The 22,782-nt window shown below is 42.1% G+C and overlaps 1 protein-coding gene and 1 pseudogene across 5 annotated transcripts in view; one reads left to right on the top strand and one right to left on the bottom strand.

Annotated features, from left to right (window-relative positions):
- Nucleotides 1–22,782, bottom strand: part of ACAA2 (acetyl-CoA acyltransferase 2) — a 49,068-nt gene that overhangs the window by 19,403 nt on the left and 6,883 nt on the right. For all 5 annotated transcript variants that reach the window (XM_045790047.2, XM_045790046.2, XM_087869832.1 and 2 more), the window contains 6 exons: nt 11,829–11,957; nt 10,007–10,123; nt 8,064–8,211; nt 5,680–5,855; nt 4,976–5,105; nt 809–879 (listed from right to left, as the gene is read on the bottom strand). In XM_045790047.2, coding sequence (XP_045646003.1) covers nt 809–879; nt 4,976–5,105; nt 5,680–5,855; nt 8,064–8,211; nt 10,007–10,072 — 591 coding nt within the window. In that variant the 5' untranslated portion in view covers nt 10,073–10,123; nt 11,829–11,957. The remainder of the gene's footprint in view (nt 1–808; nt 880–4,975; nt 5,106–5,679; nt 5,856–8,063; nt 8,212–10,006; nt 10,124–11,828; nt 11,958–22,782) is intronic.
- Nucleotides 19,624–22,691, top strand: LOC123787544 (AP-2 complex subunit beta pseudogene; annotated as a pseudogene).

Raw genomic sequence — 22,782 nt, 5'->3', positions numbered from 1 at the left:
TTAATTGTGCTAAATGCTTAAGATGCCTTTGCTCTAAACTAACATTAAAAAAAAAAAAACCACCATACTTATAATAAACTTAAGCTTTCTATACCAAAAATTATGACACCCCAAAACTAGCCACAACTATGGCGTAAAAGCCAAAGGTAAGTTTGGGGGAGGGGGAGTTTTAACTTGGGGAGAGGGCAAGAAACTTCTAGATCTGGCACCAGATATTCATTTTCTATTATGTCAAATCTTCTGCTTGTATTTTTTTCATTTTAATCCATAAAAGGTCAAAGTTATTTCTTTTTCAACCACCTTCTATAATATTCAATTCAATTCAACAAGCGCATTGGCAGTCTAAAATGCAATATTCTTCTAAGGTTGTTTTTTTTTTTTTTTAAGATTTTGTTTATTTGAGAGAGAGAGCGCAAGCAGGGGAAGTGGCAGGCAGGAGAGGGGAAAGCAGGCTTCCCAACAGGGAGCCTGATGCGGGGCTTGATCCCAGGTCTCTGGGATCATGACCTGAGCAGATAGCAGACACAATCAACTGAGCCACCCAGGTGCCCCAAGGTTCTAAGAAGTTTCCAGGAATTCATATTTTAGTAGGAGAAATCAAGCTGCTTTAATTATTTGAATATACATAGAGCACCTTAATCAGGTAGAGGAAAGTACCAACCCAAAGCACATAAGGAAAGTAACGCTTTGACGCACATTATCTGGAAAGGCTAATACGTGGAAACAAGAAAGCTATAAAACACCAAAATAAAGCCATTTATGCTATAGACACTGGTGATTCATTCATGTAAAACAGTGTAACACGTACCTCTACCAAATCCATGTCCTTAAGACTCTGTCCTGTTTTTTTCAGTGCCCCATTGATAGCAGGGACAGGACCTATACAAGAACAAAATCAGTTTCATCTTAAGTATTAAATTTCTCCTTCTTTACTAAACAAGGAAGGAAGATCATGTAATGTTATTAGTAGCCACAAATCTTACTACCTTGATAACATTATTCAATGATGTGACAATAAAAAAAAACAGAAAACAGAACCAAAGTGAAAAGCTGGTTGTGCAAAACTGTAAATGAGAGGCTCACATGGAAAGTTCTCCCAGAAATGTCTTTAAGAGTTCAGACATCTAGGGCGCCTGGGTGGTTCCCTTGGTTAAGCATATGTCTTCTGCTCAGGTCATTAATCCTAGGGTCCTGGACTTGAGCCCCGAGTTAACCCCCTGCCCCCGCTGGTGCTTGTGCTCTCCTTCTCTTGCTCTCTCTCAGATAAATAAATAAAATCTTAAAAACAAAACAAGAGTTCAGACAGTCAAAGGAGTCCTCTATGGGGTTTTGCAGTCATTTACAGATCATGCTTCATACCAAACATCAAAGCAGACAAATCACGTGCATTCCTAGTAGAGAAGTGACTGCGGCCACTCCCTGAATTTTCAGGCCCATTTGGACAAAAGGCAAAAACAGCAGCAGCATCTCCACGCGGGCACAGCAAGACAGGAAGCCACAATGCACTTTAGGGAAAAGATAGCTGAAGCCAAGAAGTGTTTATAATGCCACCAGCAGAGATTTTAAACAAAACAAAACCCCCACTGCAGAAATGCAAATCTACCTAGTAAGACTTCTGAAACTTTAGCTCCCAGATCACTGATGATCACCAATAACAGTTTAATGCTGCTCGTAATTTTTAAGTATACTGATATTTTTTCCCAAAAGAGACTACTTCACTATCTATTCTTAGAGAATGAAATTGCCATAAATGTCTAAAAAGAAATATGTGGTATGTTCTATTACATTTAAGTAGTCAAATATTCTGCAGTAAGTTTCATAAACATGCCTAAGGTAAAATGGGAGATCAGTCTTTACAAGAAAAGCATAATGCAATCTAAAGACAACGGAATTTTTGTCACCTAGTTAAAATGTTCTTTAGACAACAGTCGGCCTACTGGTCAAGGACATCCAGTTAGCACTTTTCAGTCTCGCTACCGATTTAACATAGAATCTAGTTCCAGACTCTCTTTGTTATGTCTATGGCACAAAAATAGGATAGACAGTCAACACTAGAGCATCAGGTGGCCAGCATGGTCAGGGGATGGAGTATCCTACAGGGCCCAATGACACACAGAACGAGAAGCTGACTCAACACACCTCCTTGTCTTCAAATCCATGGTAAGCATGACTCAGTGCATTCCTGCTAACTTAGTTACAGTCAACTGTTAGGCTGGGCCACAACCTGATTTCCTAAGGATTGTTCCCGTAACACTGTTATTTACTGGGACTCAGAAAGTTACACTATTCATGCTGGGGAAAGGAGACCTCATTTTTGCCCTACCACTAATAGCTGTGTGACCTTGGGCACCTTTTTTTGGGCTATGAGCTTCTCATCAGAAGTGCTTTGAACTGGTTCTTAACTTTCTTTTTAACCACTGGAGTCCTTTCCACAAGTAAAGCCCAATAAAAGATAAAACCAGAGCTGCTACAGCTGCAAAGGTTCAAAGCTTCCCCCCACTGCTGCCGCCACTGAGGATTTCCAGGGAGTGCTGACCTTCCATACGTGTCCTTCCTGGGAGCCATTACTAGTCTCAAGTCCTGGCTTTCCCCCGTTTTCTGGGTCAGCAGCTACTCTTGCAAGGTTAAGGACTGCTTAATGTTGGATAACTATAAACCGAGGACACTATTCTTAGAAATCGGACTGATGTATCAATCCCCACTCTCAATAACCACTCTCCCTTATTTATTCATTTGGGGCACTCCATGTAGTTACCTGTTTAATCCCATACAACTGACAGACAGCTGTCTGGTTGAAGGGACATCTGACGCTGGGACATTTGGCATTTATGGCTCTGTTCAAGCCCTGAGGAAAAAAGCAATCCCCCTACAATGGTATTCATTGTACTATAAGGCCAACTTCCAGACCCTGGAAGAGAAGGAAGGAAAACTACATTTTCTTCACTATGTTAATGTATCAGAATCTATTCAATGAGGTTAAACTGAAAAAGAACCAAAAAATAACTACCTACCTATATCAGATGAATTTGATTAATCATCAAAACGATGCAGGTACACTTAAAAAAACCCATACTCCCCAGGCTCCACCCTAGAGCTACTGAAACGAAATCTTTTGGGGTGGGGTTATAGGTAGATTTTGATGATCATTTGGGGTCTGGGAAATCACTATTCCAGACACTGAGGTGAGAAATGCCATACCAATATACAGAGGTTTAATTTTAAGCTACCTTCCATCTCTAAAACAAAAGCGGTGTTTTGCTGATAGTGAGTAGCTAAAAGCTAGTAAGCTTTTAAGCCTGAAACACAGAAAAAATTCACTTTTAATGGATGGTTACATAGCTTGCAGTTTTGGTTAAAGTAATTTGAAACACAGTGAAGGCGACAAAATATGGACATGCCAGCAAATATGGCTGGGTATTAACTTAGTTCCAAATGAGCACAAGTGGTATTACTTGAGAACCTTGAGGCGAACACTGAAGGATCTCTGAGAATTCAGCTCAGCAACAGGTTATCTCCCATTTACCTTGGGACCTACTTTCAAACCCAATTAGTTAGCTGGAAAAGGCCTACCTAAGCTCATAGAAAAATCTCTGGACCCACCGAGAATCTGAATCTAGCTGTAGGGTAGGCTTTTCTTCGGGGTATGAGGGCACAGGCGGGATATTACAAAGCCTCCAGGCACTAATATTTTTGTAAGTGAGGCTCTTCATCGATTCTGTTTCCTGGAGAATGATGACAGAAATTATTAAAATTCAGTGTCATCTGAGGTTCCTAGGAGTGCATCCAGCAAAAAGGTCTTTGTTCTCTTCTAATCCATATTTTCAAACCAAGAAAGAGTACACCACTGGCCCCTGAACAACGCAAGTTTGAACTGAGCAGGTCCACTTACATGCAGATTTTCTTGATAAATACAGTGCAATACTATAAATGTATTTTCTTACAGTTTTTTTTTAAGATTTAGTTATTTGTCAGAGAGAGAGAGTGCACAAGCAGGGGGAACAGCAGGCAGAGGGAGAAACAGGCTCCCTGTTGAGCAAGGACCCCAATGTAGGACTCGAACCCAGGACCCCAGGATCAAGACCTTAGCTGAAGGCAGATGCTCAACCGACTGAGCCACCCAGGCACCCCTTCTTATAGCTTTCTTAATAACATTTCCTTTTCTCTAATTTACCGTAAGAATACAGTGTATACTACGTATAACATACAAAATACGTGTTAAAAGCTTATGTTATGGGTAAGGCTTCTGGGGAAGTAGGCTATTAGGACTTACATTTTGGGGGAAGCAGCAGGTATACTTGGATTTCGACTGTGTGACAGTTGGCAACCCTACCCCCACACTGTTCAAGGGTCAACTATACACATTTGTAGGGAGTTCTCCTGCTCATCTTTGCCAGTCAGTATACACTATAATTCATTTTCCTATTAAGCTACAGCTGTGCCAGGTGGTTGTGACTTTGACTTCTGAGACAACACGGTGAGAAGAGCACTTGAATTAGAGAGGCCTGGTTCCCATCCTGGCTCCATCACTTACCAATCTGGAACTTGACAAGGCAACCTCCCCAAGCCTCCATTTCCTCCCTCACAAAGGGGTTGTGGGAAGAGGAAATGAGACACACCAGCGACCACATGCAGAACACCCAGCATTCAGTCATCTCCGATTGGCCCTGGGATCTCTCCTTGCCTATTCTCTCATCTGGTCAGCACCTTGTAACTCTTCTCTGTTACACGCTGGGGGCCAGTTTTAAATATCTCAAATGGACACTGAGACGTGATTACTGCCCACGAGCAGCTTACACAGTCCTGGGTTTTCCTATTGCGCCCAGCAAAGGTATTCATAAAGATGAGTCGTGTAAGTGATTACTAATCTCCTTTTCTCCATAAGTGACCTTGATTTGGCTACTGTTTCAGGTATCTGAATGCCAAAGACTTCTCTCCAGAAACATAACACAACCAGTTTGTGTCACTACAAACTTACCAATACCCATGATAGAGGGATCACATCCAGACACAAAATAGCCCACAATCCTTGCCAGTGGTGTGAAGTTGTGTTTCTTAACAGCTTCTTCACTAGCAATGATAACCACTCCAGCACCATCAGATACCCCCTTGGAAACAAAAACAGAAAATTAACTAGAGGGCAAAAGGACCCAGTTCATCAAGGACTGAACTAATGGAGCAGAGTCAGGACTGGGGCGACAGGAAGCACCAGCACCAGTCTGGGTGATAACCAGTGCTGGCAGGACTCTGGGGGATCACATGTTGTTTTAGGCACAGAACCCACCCTCACCAAGGGAACACCGGAAACCACGTCCAGGAAAAGCATATGTCCATATGTGGGGAGATGTAAGAAAGCTGAGGAGTTGTAGACATCAGACAAAACAAACCAGCACACCAACCCATGAAAACTGAAATCATAACCAAGCAGATTTCCTTCTAGATTCTTCGTAATACTGTGAAAAGACTACGAAACTAGAAGAGTATTATATGAGAGTTGGAATATTTTGTTTGGGACTATGAAAACCCCAATGAACAGAATATGAACACTGCCAGTTTAAGCTACAGAGCTGAAGATTAGCATGGGAAGTGTCCAAAAGATACCACACGACTAACTTTGCACTGAGACTAACTTTGCACTGAGCGCATCAGCAGGAGTCCAAAATGATCTGTGGTGCCACCTACCGAGGCATTCCCTGCAGTCACGGTTCCTTCTTTCTTGAACACTGGGGGCAGTTTATGTAACTGCTCCAGGGTCGTCTGGGGCCGGGCATGCTCGTCCACCTGCATTGTCTGTTTCCCCTTCTTCGTCTTCACCTCAATTGGTGCCATCTCATTATTAAAGTAGCCAGCATCATTAGCTGAAATAGGAGGACCATCGTAAGAATGGGGGAAAAAGAAGATACAAGAAACGAAATCAAACACATCCTTCAATTTAATTTCTACTCTACCCTTTCCTCACAGCCTACTTTAATATAAGTCTTTGTTCCATGTACAACTTACGCTGCCTCTTGGAGAATTTAATATACTGCCATGAACCTATGCAAATGCATTCTGCATCTTTTTAAAATTATAATTTTGATCTTTTTTTACTACAATTTTTTTTTTACAAGGTATTGCTAGACTATTAGCAGTCCTTGTCTGTTAGTTACAGATTTAATAGCACTAAATAACTTTAATGTCTCATTTAAACTTCTCTGGGTGAGATAAGTAATTTAAACGTTACCAAGTTGTACAATAATAACGTACACTTAAAATTTTCTTAAGGGGGTAGAGTTTATGTTAAATGTCTTTACCACAGTAAGAAAAAAGAAGTTGTCTCTAAAAGAATAATTACCGATCTAGGTCACCAAGTAATCTATGACTGAAATTTAATGACAAACCGAAGAAATTTAAAGCAAACCGAAGAAATTCTATGAACGATTACGGACATAGTTCTAAGTGAAACAGCTGACCTACCTCCACCTCCACTGACTAGAATGGACTACAGTAACCTACCACTTCAAAAACAGGATACGCCAGGAGTGAGACCACCTTACTCCTGATATCCCTTTACAGCAGGCTACACACTTCCCTTATTTGGTTTTCACAAGAACTCTTAGGGGAAAAGGGGAGGCAAATCTTTTTTATTTCTATTGTACAGATGCCCAGTGAATAAATGACTTGGCTGAGGTCAGATAACTTGCATGTGGCCAAGGTACAAAGAGAACTGATGCCTCCTGGCCTCTGGACCAGCACCCTCCCACTTTAAATGTGTAACTGAAAAACACAGAGGATGAGCTGGCTGGCATCGGCTGCATCCCACTTCTCCCTCTGAAATGCTAAGATGGACTTTATTCTCACTATGCCAAGTATTTAACACCCCTATAGAAGCGTTATTGCTCATTTATAATAGTTTAATTTAAAAAATCTTTTTCAGGGCTCCTCGGTGGCTCGGTCGGTTGGGTATCTGCCTTCGGCTCTGGTCACTGGGATCAAGTCCCGTATCAGGCTCTGTGCTCGGCGGGGAGCTTGCTTCTCCCTCTCCCTCTGCCCCTCCTCCCTGCTCGTGGTCTCTCTCAAATAAATTAATTAATTTAAAATCCTTAAAAAATAAATAAATAAAAAATAAAAAATCTTTTTCAGGAGACTAACAAATGTCTTCAACTCACCACACTGTCATGTTGCCCACTTTGGACTGGTCTGGCAGTAGTGGGGAGTGTTACCCCAAGGGCACTGGAGCTCTGGCTATGGACAGTTCTGAGTCTTCGAGTCAGGGTGCAATGATTCTCAATTAGGAATGGGAGGAGGAAGGCACAAAAGAATACCCAGTGGGTCCTTTCAAACACAGCATCCCTTCCTTGTGAACAGGACATGCCGCACAGAGAACACCCTCTCTGTCCCAGCAGCCCCCATGAGCCGTCGTCTCTCACAGCGTATCAGAGCCCTCAGAGTAGAGTGTTCTACTGACATCAGAACCAGTTCAGGACAAAATTCAAGTGGCCAGATAACGGTCAATTAACAATGCCACTTTTTAAGTAGCATTACTATATTTCAAAAGAGAAATTTCTGGTTAATTTTGCAATCATTAAGAGAATATCTACTCATCTAAAAACAAAGGAATGACAAAAAAATGTGATTTTTCAAAAGGTATAATTTTAAACAAATATTATTATATGAATATTATCATCTGAAAACGACAAAAATCTTCTCTATTTTTTAGACCGAGGTATAACTGACATACATTATATTAGTTTCAGGTATGCAACACAATGATTTGATATTTGTGTATACAGGATTGCAAAATGATCACCACTAAAGTCTAGTAACATTTGTCTCCATACATAGCTGCACAAATTTTTTTTCTTGTGATGAGAACTTTTAGGATCTACTCTACTGTGACTTCAAATACGTGCTACAGTGTTATTAACTATGGTCGCCATGCTGCACATTATATCCCCGGGACTTAGCTTAAAACCTTTATTTTAGGACTTACTTTATTTTATCACCTTTGACTCCCTCCACCCATCTCACCCACCCCCCTCCCTAGTTTTCTTCTGTAGGTATTTCTAACATCCAATCTCACTGACCAGCTTTCCACCTTTGCTGTGACTGGAGGGCATACTTGTCACAGTCTTCTCTGCTTATATTATGTTTTGCAGCAAGATTCTCTGCAGTGATTCCCATGGGGAGTCGGATATGCTCATCTGTTAATCCTGACCACAAAGCATCTTCCATCTATTAACAGACATGAATAATAAAGTGATTCGTTAAAGCATATCTTCTGATGTGGTCCATATATACAATGGAATATCACTCAGCCATCAGAAAGAACGATTACCCATTTGCAGCAACATGGACAGGACTGGAGGAGATTATGCTAAGTGAAATAAGTCAAGCAGAGAAAGACAATTATGTGGTTTCACTCATTTATGGAACATAAGAAATAGGAAGATCGGTAGGAAAAGGAAGGGAAGAATGAAGGGGGGGTAAACAGAAGGGGGAATGAACCATGAGAGACTATGGACTCTGGGAAACAAACTGAGGGCTTCAGAGGGGAGGGGGGTGGGGGGATTGGGATAGGCCGGTGATGGTTATTAAGGAGGGCACGTATTGCATGGAGCACTGGGTGTTATACGCAAATAATGAATCATGGAACACTACATCAAAAACTAAGGGTGTACTGTATGGTGACTAACATAATAAATTATTAAAAAAATAAAATATAGCATATCTTCTGAAAGTAATATGCCGTAGTATCTTTACATTTAAATAATTAATAGTTCCAATCAATGAAAGTAAAATTAGATTTTCTGATAGCATTTACTATTACTACTATTCATCTTTGGTTCTGGGACATTTTTAAAAACACCCAATGCCATAAGCAAATGCACACATTCTCCTCTCTCTCTATCTGTAGGGCTCTAAAGAGAGACGATAGTGCTAAATGTGCAGGGAAAGGACACAGGAAGTTATCCTACAATCAGAAACGAAACCCCGAAGGCTACATTTGGTAAGAAACCAAACGCCGGGTCCTCATGCAACGTTTTCCTGTAGCCACCTCTGTGAACCACCGCTGTCCAGGAAGAGTGTGCCTGAGCTCCTTCAGGGACAGGAACAGCCGGTTCCGTCAGCTACTGTGAGGTGGAAGGGAAGCCAGCACTGGCTCCTTGAGGAACAGAAAAGTTGTTACTTACTATCCAGTGAGTGAGTCTTGGTAAGTATGCCCTTTGCGTGTCTTCTCCACTGCCTCCTCACCTTTGAGTCACTGACCTATCTCTTCCACGTGTTCTCATATATACTTGGTGTCCAAAATACTATCTCGTATTTTCTAAGTCTTATTCTTTCCAAATTTCAAAAAGGCTAGGGGACGAACTGGGTGAACAGTGTAAACCAGTCATTGCCTGTTGGAAAATGCTAACAGACAATGTCATTAGCCCTTTCACATGGGAGGGACAGCACACTAGCGTTCTATTATCAGTACCGTCATTCCCTTGCCGTAGCTCTCAAAGATGTCAAGATCAGTTTTCATCTGACTGATTTAGGACAGTATCATCTGTATTCAAAGAGAATGTTTTTTAAAAAAATTTAAAAACAAAACAAAACAAGACGAGAACATTTTCTGTGATGAAGAAATATCTATTTAATGGAGATTGCTCCAGTAATAAAACTTCCATAAATCATGGTAAAGATTTAATTACCTGGTTTGCCATTTATTCAGTAGAGAAATTAATTACTTTAACCTCTGCCTATCTTTTTGATCTGCCTCTTCCCTTCCTCTGTCTCCCCAGGTATTAATTCCTCTCCCTGGGGAGAGGCGTGCTGAGATAAAGTCTATGTGGATTTTAAAATGTGGGTTAAAATGTTAAAACTAAAAACCAAACTGGGGTTTTGAAATATCTTACAAATTTCAAATCATTCGTATCTTGTCAATCCCCTATTAACGAAATTTGTTTTCTCTCTCCCAAAATGGTGTTATTGCAATTATTAGCATAATAGCACAACAATATTTAAACATTTGAATGGTTCCAACCTTGAGATCTGATCCAAACTTGGTTCCAAAACGTATGTTTCTGACACAGTAGGGAGACTGGCTCATGCTTTCAGTTCCTCCGCACAAGACAACTTCAGCATCTTTAACACAAATCTCCTGTTTGAAAACAAATGAGCAACAACAACCAAAAACCTTTTACTGTGGCAGAGGTACATATTAAGCAGTAAACTAATGGTAAATTTAGAGATTTACAGTCTCAGAAGGAAACAGCTGTCAAGTGATTGTAAAGCAAACGCCACAGCATCCATTCCCAAGAGACAAGGGGACAAAAACCTAACAGAGTTCAATCGTGTGCACAAAAGTGACAAATTCTACCTACGTTTTGGCAAGGAATGATAATTCTTACCCTCAATATAAATCTTGAAAATCAGCAAGAGGTATTAATGCTTGGCATAATATACAGATTGTTAGCTGATGATAAAGAATAAATCCTTTAAAAAGACAGAAGTAGAATTTATCCCATTAATGGAGGAGTCTGAAGCAGACCACAGACTTCCAAGAACTGGGTTAACTGAGGAGGTTCATAAAAAGAGACCCATTTCATCCTTCTAACGCTTTCCACTATTTGCATTTCTCAGAAAAGCAGCAAGTAACAAGCTTCCAGAGCCCAGTGTTCACAGTGACTGCTAGGAAAATCAGGACCACTGTTTCAGATATATCGTTATAGAAATAAATTAACATGAAAATGATTTATTCATTACCATATGTCCATGTCCTTCATTCTGTAAAAAAAAAAATTAAGACCTGGACAAATAAAATTGGATTTCACTGTATCCCTTTTCCCTGTACTCAAGGGAACAAATGTATTTGCCCAAGTATCCATCCCTTAAAAAGGAATACATTTCTTATCATCCCCTAAATCCTTCAACTCTCTTCCTAGCCTTATAGTCTTTATTCAGTGTTCCACACTGCCACACAGGGAACTCTCAGACCTGGGTTCAAGTTCTGCCTCTATGACTTAGTAACCTTACTGGTCTGTTTCCTTGCCTGTTAAATGGGAATAGTGATAGTTCTTGCCTCACTGGATAGTTGTGAAGATTAAGTGAGATACTGAATGTAAATCTAGCATAGGTCAGGTACATAGGAAGCACTCGATAAAAATGACAGTCATTATTAACTTCAAAAAAAACTGTGATAAAATATACGTAACTAAAAATTTACCATTGTAACCAATTTTAAGTGTACAGTTCATTAAGTACATTCACATTGTTGTGTGACCATCCACCGCTCATCTCCAGACATCATCTCGGCTTTGCAAGGTGAAGCTCAGTACCCATTAAACACGAACTCCTCATTCTCTCCTCCCCCAGCCCCAGCAACCACCATCCTACTTTCTGTCTCCATGAATCTGACTACTCGTGTAAATGAAATCGTACAGTACTTGTCCTTCTGTGACTCACTTATTCCATTTAACATGTCTTCAAAGATCTGTGAATAGCTTTTAAGAAACTATTTTCTTGGGGCGCCTGGGTGGCACAGCGGCTCAGGGCGTGATCCCAGCGTTATGGGATCAAGCCCCACATCAGGCTCTTCCGCTAGGAGCCTGCTTCTTCCTCTCCCACTCCCCCTGCTTGTGTTCCCTCTCTCGCTGGCTGTCTCTATCTCTGTCGAATAAATAAAATCTTAAAAAAAAAAAAAAGAAACTATTTTCTTCCTGTGAATACTTTTCCAAGAAAAATCAAATACTGACCTTTCCTAATAAAGCACTATAGAACAAAAACCTACAGTGTTTTATTGAAGTGGGGGCATTTCCTCCTACAGCTTTTAACATATTTTCAGAGCAGTAAAACGTTGCCCATACCTGACATCCACTCACAATGGACTGGAAACCAGAGCCGCAAAGTCTGTTAACAGTGAGAGCTGGGATCTCTTTTGGGACTCCCACACGCAAACCAACATGCCGGGCCAAATAGGCAGCATCTGAGGAACTCTGGAATAGAGGGGAAAAGAAAAAGAGTGTCCTCTATAAATCTTAGCAATAAGGAGAAGGACAAAATACAGGGAAATTTTGGCAATCTATTAAAAATGATAAACTATATGGCTCTAAGGTAGGACACAATGCATATAGGCACAGCATATATTTTATGTAATACACACGTTTATCATTTGAATAAAAACTATAATTTGGTTAGTTGGTTTTTAAACATCCGAAGTACGAGAAAATCCTTATATTAAGTCTTCAACACAAGACAGAAATGTGTAACAATGAGAACTGTTTAAAAATAGAATGGGCTATCTTAAAATAGTACGTTCCTTAACAGAGAAAGTATCCAAAGCTGAAGTTCTCAACCTTGGCTGCACACTGAAGTAACCAGGAAAGCTTGATGAACATACGAATGCTCGAGTCTAACCAAACCAATTAAACCAGAAAGGTGCAGGCAAGGCATGGGTATCAGCAGACACTTTTAAAAGCACCCGAAGGACTATAAGATGAAACCGAGGCTGCGACCTGTTGACCTAGGGAGGGGAGAGATAAACAAGGACCCCAGTTCAAAAGTAACACCGCTGGCCCTGCTTTGGGTTCTAAGAATAGCGGTGATGGCAGGTAGCCTGCTACAGACTTACGAGGTGGATACTTCAGGTTTCTGGTGAAATCTGCACATCAGTGTTTTTCTATCTGTTTCCTACCCTATAACCCCAGCCTGTGCACTTGTTCTGTGATTTTGCTGTTTATTTTTATCTTTTTAAGAAGATTTTTATTTATTTAGAGAAAGCAAGCACAGAGGGAGGAGACCTCCTGCTGAGCAGGAAGCCTGATGTGGGACTCAATCCCAGGATGCTGGGATCATGACCTGGGCCTAAGGCGGACGCTTAATTGACTGAGCCACCCAGGTGCCCCTGGTCTCCTGTTTAATAGCACACAAATACTACTACCGGGTAACCAGAACCAGGTCTGAATGTGTTGAGATTCTTACTGCGTTTAGAATGAGAGCAAAACTGTGCAAGAATACATATAAAAGACACAGTGGCACAGAATAAGTGGAGAGCTGGAAGCGGACTCCCAAGGGCTGACAGGCTTGGTATGTGTGAGTGTAAATGTGCGATAAGCTTCCCATCCAGGCATGGATGCAGTGTTCTTAGCCTTAGTGGAAAAACTTGGTTTGGTGGTTTCAGCCCAATGTGGCAAATAGATCGTAAAGGATAAAGCAGTGTATTGACGGCTATAAACAGAGCAGTGCTAGGTTCTGTCTATATAAATAGAGAAACGGGCTTTGCCAGAGAGGTTTAAACTATCTGGTTGTCCCATATATTAACACGAACTGGGACCTGAATACACAGCTGTATTTTATGTTTTATGGTCTCCCAGCCTTTCCAGCCCCGGCACTTTCGGACAAATCGTTGTCCTCGTTTGAAGTTTTTGTTGTTGGGTTTTTGTGGGTATTTGCCTCATTCCATCTCTGAGCTTTGCAGGAAGACAGGTGTGATTCAAAACTTATGTTCTAAGGTGTTTCTTGTTGAGGAGTCCCTCAACAAGAGGGAGTCTTGCTGAGGAGTTCTAAGGTGTTTCTTGTTGAGGTTTGCAGGAGTTAAGTCATGCTTCTCCACTAAGGGGGGAGTGGGGGTGGTGGTAACCCACAAGACAACCCATAGTTAAGTTGCTAGAAGAATTTTGTTGGAAATGTTAGCTTTGAGTTTTGTTGCTCTAGTTCCTTTTTTTTTTTTTTTTTTAAAGATTTTATTTATTTATTTGACAGAGATAGAAACAGCCAGTGAGAGAGGGAACACAAGCAGGGGGAGTGGGAGAGGAAGAAGCAGGCTCATAGTAGAAGAGCCTGATGTGGGGCTCGATCCCATAACGCCGGGACCACGCCCTGAGCCGAAGGCAGACGCTTAACCGCTGTGCCACCCAGGCGCCCCTGCTCTAGTTCCTAAAATAACTTGGAGGTGCTCTTCATTGGTCCATTTGATGTGAGAAACAGAGGCAGAAGAAAAAATTAAATTTCCTTACTACTTACAGCCCACTGACAAGTCCTTGAAACAGAGTGACATTCCTCTAGGAACTCAGCTGCCTCAATGTTAACAGTTTCCCAAGGGGAAAAGGCAATCGTAGCCCAACCCTCAGGATCCTGTTAAGTCTACTTTAACATATAAAAAATTCCTTTGGGAACCTCCATTTTCTCTAACCCCCAAAATACATATGTTGGCAATCATCCCCCAAGCATATGACCTACTGACAGACATCTGAGGGGTCTCATGACTAAGGTTTTATTAGACAGTAATAAATGACCTTTTACCAACAATACCTAGATCCCTCAAGGACCTGGAAACCCTGCTTCCAAATTCCCTAGAATAACCCCCTCACAATTTCCAAGTATATAATAGGCCACTCTTCATGACCCCAGTGAAGCTCTTTCTGCCCACAAGTCCCATCCCCGTGCTTTAATCAAACCACCTTTTTGCATGAAAGGCGTCTCAAGAATTCTTTCTTGGCCACTGGCTTCGAACCTTAACATCTTTCCTACATCACATCTACTGCCTTGATTCCTTGGATCTCACCCCTTTCACTTTAAGAAAAAACAAGTAAATGTTGCAGAGGTCTCTGTATTTGGCAACTGCCCTTTTGTAAGAAGCACTTTTCCTACGATCTCTGGGCTGTGAGATCAGGCTCAGGGCTAGGCCCTCTGCCCCACCCCCCACCCCAGGCATGTGCGTGCCGGCAAGCTGGCTTGCTCGTTCTCTCTCAAATACATAAACTCTTTTAAAAAGATTGTTGGTCAGGGGATATTCTTTTGCCAGGGTTTTCTGTTTTGGAGACACTTCTAATAGTCTCTAATGTCCAGACCGGTAAAATAGGTGCTTCATAAAATCAAGCAGTAGCCTGAGGTAACAGAATATTAGCCAGGAGTCAGGGGGTCTGGACTGGCATCTAATCTAGACTCTTCATTCACTAGCAGTGTGAATTTTGGCTTACCTCAAATTGCTCCTCTGGGAAGTTATCTGCAAATGGATTCACAAGTGCCTCATTTGTAAATAAAAGGAGTGGAGTAGTTATGACTGAGTTGTTAAATTCTAGCCCAATTGACTGAATAAAGGTAGTTTCTGGAGATCTTACGACAATACACACTTAGTTTTATGTAAATTCTGAATGTGGTCCTACCTGATACATATAAACCAGATGTCTTCTACTTTGGTCACTGTATTCCAGAAAGTAACTGGTTTTTTTTTTTTTTTTTGGTTACATATTCTCTAAGTGCTCCGGGGAAATGACTTTACGTCCCTTTTAACACCAAGATTTGTGCGACCAGCTTAGTATAGGAGGAAGAATACTGAACTAGAAGTCAGGGGATCCCCATTCTAGCCCAGGACTGTTACAGACTACCCGTCTCAGCTCTGAAACTTCTCTGGAGGTTTCCTCATGTGTTAAGAGAGGCCTGGAGTTCTACAAAATCTCTAGGGTTTCTTCTGGCTTTTTAACATTCCATAAATCTTAGAACTGACCTTCTTAAAAAAGTTCCTTTTTTTTTTTTTTTTTAAAGATTTTATTTATTTATTTGACAGAGATAGAGACAGCCAGCGAGAGAGGGAACACAAGCAGGGGGAGTGGGAGAGGAAGAAGCAGGCTCATAGCGGAGGAGCCTGATGTGGGGCTCGATCCCGGAACGCCGGGATCACGCCCTGAGCCGAAGGCAGGCGCTTAACCGCTGTGCCACCCAGGCGCCCCCTTAAAAAAGTTCCTATTCTTGTTTTATTTTTTAATTAAGGCATAACTGACATATAAAATACTAGTTTCAAGTGTACAACATAATGATTTGACATTTGTATATATTGCAAATTATTACCACAATAAGTCTAGTTAACATCTGTCATCATATATATATATATGATGAGGGAGCCAAAGGCTGCCTGAAGACAAAGATAAGCTGACAGCAACCTCCCCCTACACCCCCACCTTGGGTGGGACATGGGTGACATTCTTCCAGGGATCTCCCAACTATATATTGTTAAAACCTTGCCAAAGGGAAAAACCACGTTAACCTGACCCGGGCAAGGCCTCTGGTATCTAGTAGGTATCTGGTAGGTCAGTCCTCTTAACATATGAAAACCCTTTTGAAACCTCCCTTTTCCTTCTTGTATGTAATCACCATTCCTCAAGACCCCGGTGCAACCGCTCTTTCTACCCACGGGGACACCCCATGCTTTAATAAAACCACCATTTTGCACCAAAGACATCTCAAGAATTCTTCCTTGGTCGTCGGCTCCAGACCCCACCCCACCGAACCTCACCTATATTCCAAAACCACATCATATAGTTACCAAAAATTTTTTTCTTCCAAGGAGGACTGTGTGAGGCTAGGAGTGAATGGTCAAGAAAAGAATTCTTGAGACGTTTTATTAAAGCACAGGGACAGAACCTGTAGGCAGAAAGAGCTGCACTGGGATTGTGAGGAGTGACTGATCATACTTTTTAGTTAGTGGGTGTTAGAGCGTTAAGTCTTTAAGAAATTTGGAAGCAGGGCTTCCAGGACCTTGAGGGGCCAGCGGCCATTCAGATGAGGTTCTTTACTACCGTCTAGTAAAACAGAGTCTTGAGACCCTTCAGATGTATGTAAGTGGGCCACATGTTTGAAAGATGATTGCTAACATGTATCTTGGGTGGAGGTGTTTATGGTTCTCAGAGAACTAACTATAAAACTATAACAGAGCCCAATGGGGTTGAATCCCACAACCCTGAAATCATACCTGAGCAGAAACCAAGAGTCGGTCACTCAACTGACTGCACCACCCAGGTGCCCCTATTTTATTTGTTATTATTTTAATATCTTTTTTAAAGATTTTTATTTATTTATTTGAGAGAGAGAGAAAGCATGAGCAGAGTAAGGGGCAGAGGGAGCAGCAGACTCCCCACTGAGCAGGGAGCCCCATGCGGCTCGATCCTGGGACTCTGGAATTATGACCTGAGCCAAAGGCAGATACTTAAGCGGCTGAGACACCCAGGTGCCCCTGGTTGCCCTATTTTATTATTTATTTTTTACCTTTCCATTTTGTAAACAGGGCTTTTATTATATATACCTTTTTATGTGTGTTCCAGGATATTTCGTGTTAATTTTCTAAGTGAAGGAGGACAGTGTACTATTTTTTCAATGCAAACCTAAAATTATTTTTTAATTATATTTGAATTTAGTTGACGCACAATGTTACATTAGTTTCAGGTGTAGAACACGGTGTTTTCTACATTCTGCTGTGCTCCCCACAAGTGTAGCTAGCTAGCATCCCATTACCATACCACTGACTCTACTCCTTATGCTGTGCCTTTTATTCCCATATCTTATTCATTCCATAACCGGAAGCTTCTATCTCCCACCCTCCCTCACCCAATTTTGCCCATTCCCCTGTAGCAACCATCAGTTTGCTGTCTGTATTTATAGGTCTGATTCTGCTTCTTTGTGTATCGATTTGTTTTTTTAGATTCCACATGAGTGAAATCATATGGTATTTGTCTTTCTCAGTTCGATTTATTTCACTTGGCATAATACCCTCTAGGTCCATCCATGTTGTCTCAAATGGCACAATCTCATCTTTTTTTTATGTCTGCATAATATTCCATTGTATACATATACTCACACAGACACACCCCACATCTTCCTTAGCCATTCATCTACTGATGGACACTTAGGCTGCTTGCAGATCTTGGCTATTGTAAATAATCCTGCAGTAAACACAAGGGTGCATGTATCTTTTCGAATTAGTGTTTTCGTGTTCTTTGGTTACATTACCCAGTAGTGGAGTTACTGGATCATATGGTAGTTCTATTTTTAATTTTTTAAACTCTATACTGTTTTCCACAGAGGCTGTACCAATTTACATTCCCACCAACAGTGTATGAGGGTTCCTTTTTCTCCACATCCTTGCCAACACTTGTTATTTCTTGTGTTTTTTATTTTAGCCATTCGGACAGGTATGAAGTGCTATCTTACTATGGTTTTCATCTACATTTCCCGATGATTCATGATGCTGAACATCTTTTCATGCATCTGTTGGCCGTCAGTATGTCTTCTTTGGAGAAATGTCTCCTCAGGTCCTCTGCCCATTTTTTAATTGGATTATTTGATATTTTTGGTGTTGAGTTGTGTAAGTTCTTTATGTATTTTGGATATTAACCCCTTTTTAGATATACCATTTGCAAATATCTTCTCCCATTCAATAGGTTGTCTCTTTGTTTTGTTGATGGTTTCCTTCACTGTGCAAAAGCCTTTTATTCTGGGGGCGCCTGGGTGGCACAGTCGTTAAGCGTTAAGCGTCTGCCTTCGGCTCAGGGCATGATCCCAGTGTTCTGGGACTGAGCCCCACATCGGGCTCCTCTGCTATGAACCTGCTTCTTCCTCTCCCACTCCCCCTGCTTGTGTTCCCTCTCTCGCTGGCTGTCTCGCTCTGTCAAATAAATAAATAAAATCTTAAAAAAAAAAAAAAAAGCCTTTTATTCTGATGTAGTCCCAATAGTTTATTTTTGTTTCCCTTGCCTTCGAAGAAGATGCATCTAGTAAAGTGCTGCATGGTTGATGTCAGAGAAATTTACTGCCTGTGTTCTCTTCTAAGATCTTTATGGTTTTGGGTTTCACATTCAGGTTTTCATCCATTTTATTTTATGTGTGGTATGAGAAAATGGTCCAGTTTCATTCTTTTACATGTAGCTCTCCAGTTTTCCCAGCACCATTTGTTGAAGAGACGGTCTTTTCCCCACTACATATTTTTGCCTCCTTTGTCATAGAGTAATTGATACGGTCAACTGATTTTAACAAGAGGGCCAAGACCATTCAACGGAGGAAAGAATGGTCTTTTCAACGAAGGGTGCTGGGACAGTTGGATAGCCACATGGAAAGAATGAAGTTGAACCTGTACCTCGAAACATACACAACAATTAAATAAAAATGAATCGACCTAGTGTCAGTGCTAGCACTATAAAAGAGTCTCAGAGGAAACAACAGGGGTGAATCTTCATAACCATGCATTTGGAAATGGATTCTTAGATATGACACCAAAAACAAGAGAAACAAAAAATAAATAAAATTGGGCTTCATCAAAATGAAAAACTCTCATGTTTCAAAGGATACTATCAAGACGCGAAAAGACAATTTAGAATTGAATACAAGACAATTTATCATATATATGATAAAGGACTTGTATCCTGAATATATAAAGAACTCTTACAATTTAGTAACAGCACAATTAAAAATGAAAAGGATTTGAATAGATACCTCTCCAAGGAGAATATGGAAACGGCCAGTAAGCATAAGAAATGATGTTCAGCATCATTAGTCACCAAGGAAAGGGAAATCAAAACCAGAATAAGATATTATTTCACAGACACTAGGATGGCTATCATCAAAAAGTCAGACAATAACAAGTGTTGCCAAGGATGGGGAGAAAATGTAACCTTCAAACACTGCAGGTAGGATTATAAAAAGTTGCAGCTGCTTTGGAAAACAGTCTGAAAGCTCCCAAAAGAATTAAACATGGAGATACCATATAACCCAGCAATCCCACTCCTAAGTATACACCCCCAAAATGAAAACCTATGTCTACATAAAAACTTGTATATGATGTTCAAAGCAGTACTACGCATAATAGCAAAATGTGGAAACCACCCAAATGTGTATCAACAGAGTAAGAGAAAAGCAAAATGTGGTATTCCCTCCAATGGAGTATTATTCAGCCACAGAAATGAAAGAAGTCCGAGGAAACCATTACACCACCACTCACGCCGTGCTCTCTGGCTGCTGCCGACCCCCACCCTTGCCGATGGTGCACATTAAAGATCCCTCACCATGACTGACTCCAAGTACTTCACAACCAATGAAAAAGGAACAATCTTTGAATTTAAGGCTGAACTCAACAAGAAAAAGAAAAAGGATGATGGCCGTGAAGAAAGTGATTGCTGCTGTGGCTGTGGGCAAGGATGTCCACTCTCACTTTCCAGATGCAGTGAACCGTATGCAAACTGACAATCCAGAATTAAAGAAGCTCACATATCTCTATCTGATGAACTAGGCCAAGAGTCAGGCAGACATGACCATCATGGCTGCCAACAGCTTCGTGAAGCACTGTGAAGGTCCCAATCCTCTAATTTGGGTCTTGGCAGTCAGGACCACGGGGTGCATCCAGGTGGACAAGATTACAGAGTATCTCTGTGACCCCCTCCGCAAGTGCTTGAAGGGTAAACATCCCTATTTCAGAGAACAGCAGCAGTCTGTGTGCCAAAACTCCATGATATCAATGCCCAAATGGCAGAAGATCACGGACTTCTGGATTCTCTGTGGGATGTCATAGTGGATTTAAATCCAATGGTGGTGGCTAATGCTGTAGCAGCATTACCTGAAGTCAGTGAATCTCACCCAAACAGCAACCTACTCAATCTGAACCCACAGAACATTAACAAGCTGCTGACAGCCCGGAAGGAGTGCACTGGATGGGGCCAGACTTTCATTGTGGGCTGCCTGTCGAATTACAACCCTAAAGACGATGGGAAGCTTGCAGCATCTGTGAGCGTGTAACTCCCCGGCTACCTCAAGCCAACTCAGCAGTGGTGCTTTCAGCAGTAAAAGTCCTAATGAAGTTTCTAGAATTGTTACCCAAGACTCTGAGTACTACAATATGCTGCTGAAGGAGTTGGCCCCTCCACTTGTCACTTCGCTGTCTGCGAGACAGAGACGCAGCACGTCACCCTGAGGGATCTCAATCTAATTGTCCAAGAAAGACCCAAAATCTTGAAGCAAGAAATCAAAGTCTTCTTTGCGAAGTACAATGATCCCATCTATGATAAATCAGAGGAACTGGACATCATGATTTGTTTGGCATCCCAAGCCAACATGGCTCAGGTTCTGGCAGAATTAAAGGGCTATGCCACAGACGTGGATGCTGACTTTGCTTGCAGAGCTGCGCGGGCCATCAAAGTGCAGCAATCCACAGAGTGCAGTGCAAGCACACTGCTTGATCTCACCCAGACCCAAGGGAATTCTGTGGTCCAAGAGGCAACTGTTGCCATCAGGGACATCTTTCACAAATACTCCAACAAGTATGAAAGTATCATTGCCACTCTGTGTGAGACCTTAGACTCGCTGGATGACCCAGACGCTCCTATGATTTGGATGGTGGGAGAATACGCTGCGAGAACTGACAATGCAGATGAGTCCCTGGAGTGCTTCCTGGAGGGTCTGCATGACGACAGCCCAGGTGCAGCTCTCCGCTTACTGCCACAGTGAAGCTCTTTCTCAACAAACCATCAGAAACAAAGGAGCTGCTAAGTCTTGAGTGTGGCAACGCAGGATTCTGACAAACCTGACCTTCGAGACCGGGGCTATGTTTACTGGTGTCTTCTCTCAACAGACCCGACACAGGCAAAGCAGTAGTCTTGTCTGAGAAGCCACTGATGTCTGAGGAGACAGATCTTACTGTGCCACCTCTGCTGGGGGAGCTCATCTGCCACACTGGATCTTTGACCTTGGTGTCCCATAAGCCTCCCAGTGCTTTTGTGGAAGGAAGCCATGGAATCTGTCACAAACACTTGCCAATACATCATGGGGGCCATGATGCAGGTGACAGCCCTGTTGGCACCACCACTGCCACCAACCTGGAATGGCTCAGGTTACCCCTCTCAAGGTGACCTTCTAGACCTTTTAAACCTTAACCTCGGTCCCCCAGTCAATGTGCTTCAGGTGTCCTCCATACAGATAGGAACAGCATACCTCTTGGAAGGAGGACTAGATGGTCTGGTGGGACCCTTCCATCCCATCATCAGGGCCTCTAACCTTCGCTCCTCCACCTACTCCCCTGCCCCCTGTGGTCAGCAGGGGTCCCAATGACCTGTCAGCACCCTCCAGGGGATAGGCATGTGACCTGCTGGACATGTGGTTCCTAAGGCTGTCTGACTGCCTGCAGTAAAAGCTAACAGCTTGGGGGTTTTCAGAACATTCACTCACCACCAAGGGCACATCTATATGGAAATGAACTTCACCAACAAAGCTCTGCAGCACGTGACAGACTTTGCAATCCAGTCAAACCAGAGTAGCAGCTTTGGTGTGATCCCCAGCACTCTCTGGTCAACCATACACCACTGATGCCAAACCAGCATACGGATGTCTCCCTGCCTCTGAACACCTTCGATCCGGTCATGAAGATGCAACCTCTGAATAACCTGCAGGCGGCTGTAAAAAACAATAGTCTCGTCTTCTACTTCAGCTGTCTCACCCCACTCAATGTGCTTCCTGCGGATTTCAAAAGGGAGCGCCAGGTCTTCTGGAAACGTGGAAGGCTATTCCCAAGGAAAGAGAACTTCAGTTTCAGATTAAGGAATGTCAATTAAATGCTGACAGTTTACAGCAAACTGCAAAACGACAATGTTTACACTCTTACCAAGAGGAATGGGGAAGGGGAGGACATGCTGTACCAATCCTGGAAGCTCAATAACAGCATCCGGATTTTGGGTGAGCTACATATCCAGCCAGGAAACCCAAATTACATGCTGCTGCTGAAATGCAGAGCTCCCGAAGTCTCTCAGGACATCTATCGGGTCTATAACAGCAGTTCTGAAAAGCTAACAGATGGGTCCGGTGCCCTCCGGCCACCCTGTGACTGGTGCAAGCCAAGAACTCTTAACTGGAAGAAATCGTATTGCCAAGTAGACTCTGAAGCCAAACACGCTGAGGCCACACACCAAGGTAGTGACTGACATTACGGCACAACCTGTTGGATACTTTTAGCGTCTCGTGAACATTTGTAACCACTTCTTCGATCACTTTCCACCTCTTGTCACGTGCTGC

Source organism: Ursus americanus, chromosome 19, assembly GCF_024610735.1.
Source record: "Ursus americanus isolate L20-20 chromosome 19, mUrsAme1.1.p, whole genome shotgun sequence".
Lineage (NCBI taxonomy): Eukaryota > Metazoa > Chordata > Mammalia > Carnivora > Ursidae > Ursus > Ursus americanus.
The sequence above is the reverse complement of the archived record's forward strand: the minus strand, read 5'-3'. Positions and strand labels throughout refer to the sequence as shown.